The sequence below is a fragment of the Chenopodium album genome, chromosome 1, assembly GCF_948465745.1.
Source record: "Chenopodium album chromosome 1, dcCheAlbu1.1, whole genome shotgun sequence".
Taxonomy (NCBI): Eukaryota; Viridiplantae; Streptophyta; class Magnoliopsida; order Caryophyllales; family Amaranthaceae; genus Chenopodium; species Chenopodium album.
Genome location: NC_137834.1, coordinates 61,204,118 through 61,205,273, shown reverse-complemented (window position 1 = coordinate 61,205,273; position 1,156 = coordinate 61,204,118). Strand labels below are relative to the sequence as shown.

At 37.5% G+C, this 1,156-nt stretch overlaps 1 protein-coding gene across 1 annotated transcript; it reads left to right on the top strand.

Annotated features, from left to right (window-relative positions):
* Window positions 1-495: 495 nt before the first annotated feature.
* LOC145633903 (uncharacterized) lies at window positions 496-891 on the top strand. The gene has a single exon (XM_081685546.1). The coding sequence runs from the start codon at window positions 496-498 to the stop codon at window positions 889-891; it is 396 nt and encodes a 131-aa protein (XP_081541672.1).
* The last annotated feature ends 265 nt before the right edge of the window (window positions 892-1,156 follow it).

Genomic DNA, 1,156 nt, shown 5'->3' with positions numbered 1-1,156 from the left:
TTTGTTTCACAACACTCCCTTTTTACTTCCTCGGGAAAGAAGGGTTGAAGAAGGTGGGTTGATATGACTAACCATAGTTAATAAAAGTTAAATTTAACAGATTTTTAAAAGAAAAAACTCCATTATGGTTACGGTTGAGAAGTTGTGAAAGTATGTGGCTACCAAAGATAATAGAAAAAAAATTGGTTACCATTGAGAAAAAGCAAAAACAAGAGGCTACCATTGAGAATTTCCCTTATTTATTTTCATTTTTTTTTAAAAAAAAAAATAATAATAAAAAACGGAGTAGTTTGCTTACTCGGTGAAACAAAGATGCCGGGTGGAAAAATAATTCAAGAACGTGTCATGAATCCCAGCAATACAAACTCCCTATTTAACACTAAAAAATCTGGCATCCACCATTTTTCTCTCTCCTCCTCTCTCTCTCTTTGATCCCTTCCTTCCACAACAACCTCTTCTTCAACCTCCAGATCTAGGGTTCTTCATTCACCAACAATGGCGTTAGAATGGGTAGTACTCGGCTACGCAGCAGCAGCAGAAGCAATCATGGTGATCCTCCTTACTCTCCCAGGCCTCGACGGTCTTCGCAAGGGTTTGATTGCCGTAACTCGCAACCTTCTCAAGCCATTTCTGTCAATCGTTCCATTTTGCTTGTTTCTTCTCATGGATATCTACTGGAAGTACGAGACTCGGCCGAGTTGTGAGTCAGATTCGTGTACTCCTTCTGAGTTTCTTCGTCACCAGAAATCGATCATGAAATCGCAGCGTAATGCTCTTCTTATTGCTGCTGCTCTCGTCTTTTACTGGATCTTGTACTCTGTTACTGCTTTGGTTGTTAAGATTGAGCAGTTGAATCAGCGTGTTGAGAGGATGAAGACCAGAACTGATTGATTGGTTGGTTTGTTTTCCCCTTTTTGGAAGATAAGTGGAATTTCTGTTTCTTAGGGTTTGTGTATTGCGATGAATTTGAATCTTAAATTCACGGTTTTTTATACTTAAATGATAGGTTTATGTTTGTTTGACGCTCTGTTCATCGGATTAATGGATATAAATTAATGGAGAATGCTTACTTTTTCGTTATATAACTCGTTTTTGTTGATTTGGGATATTTTGTGATCAATTATTTGGATTGATTTATCCTATGCTTATGGACTTT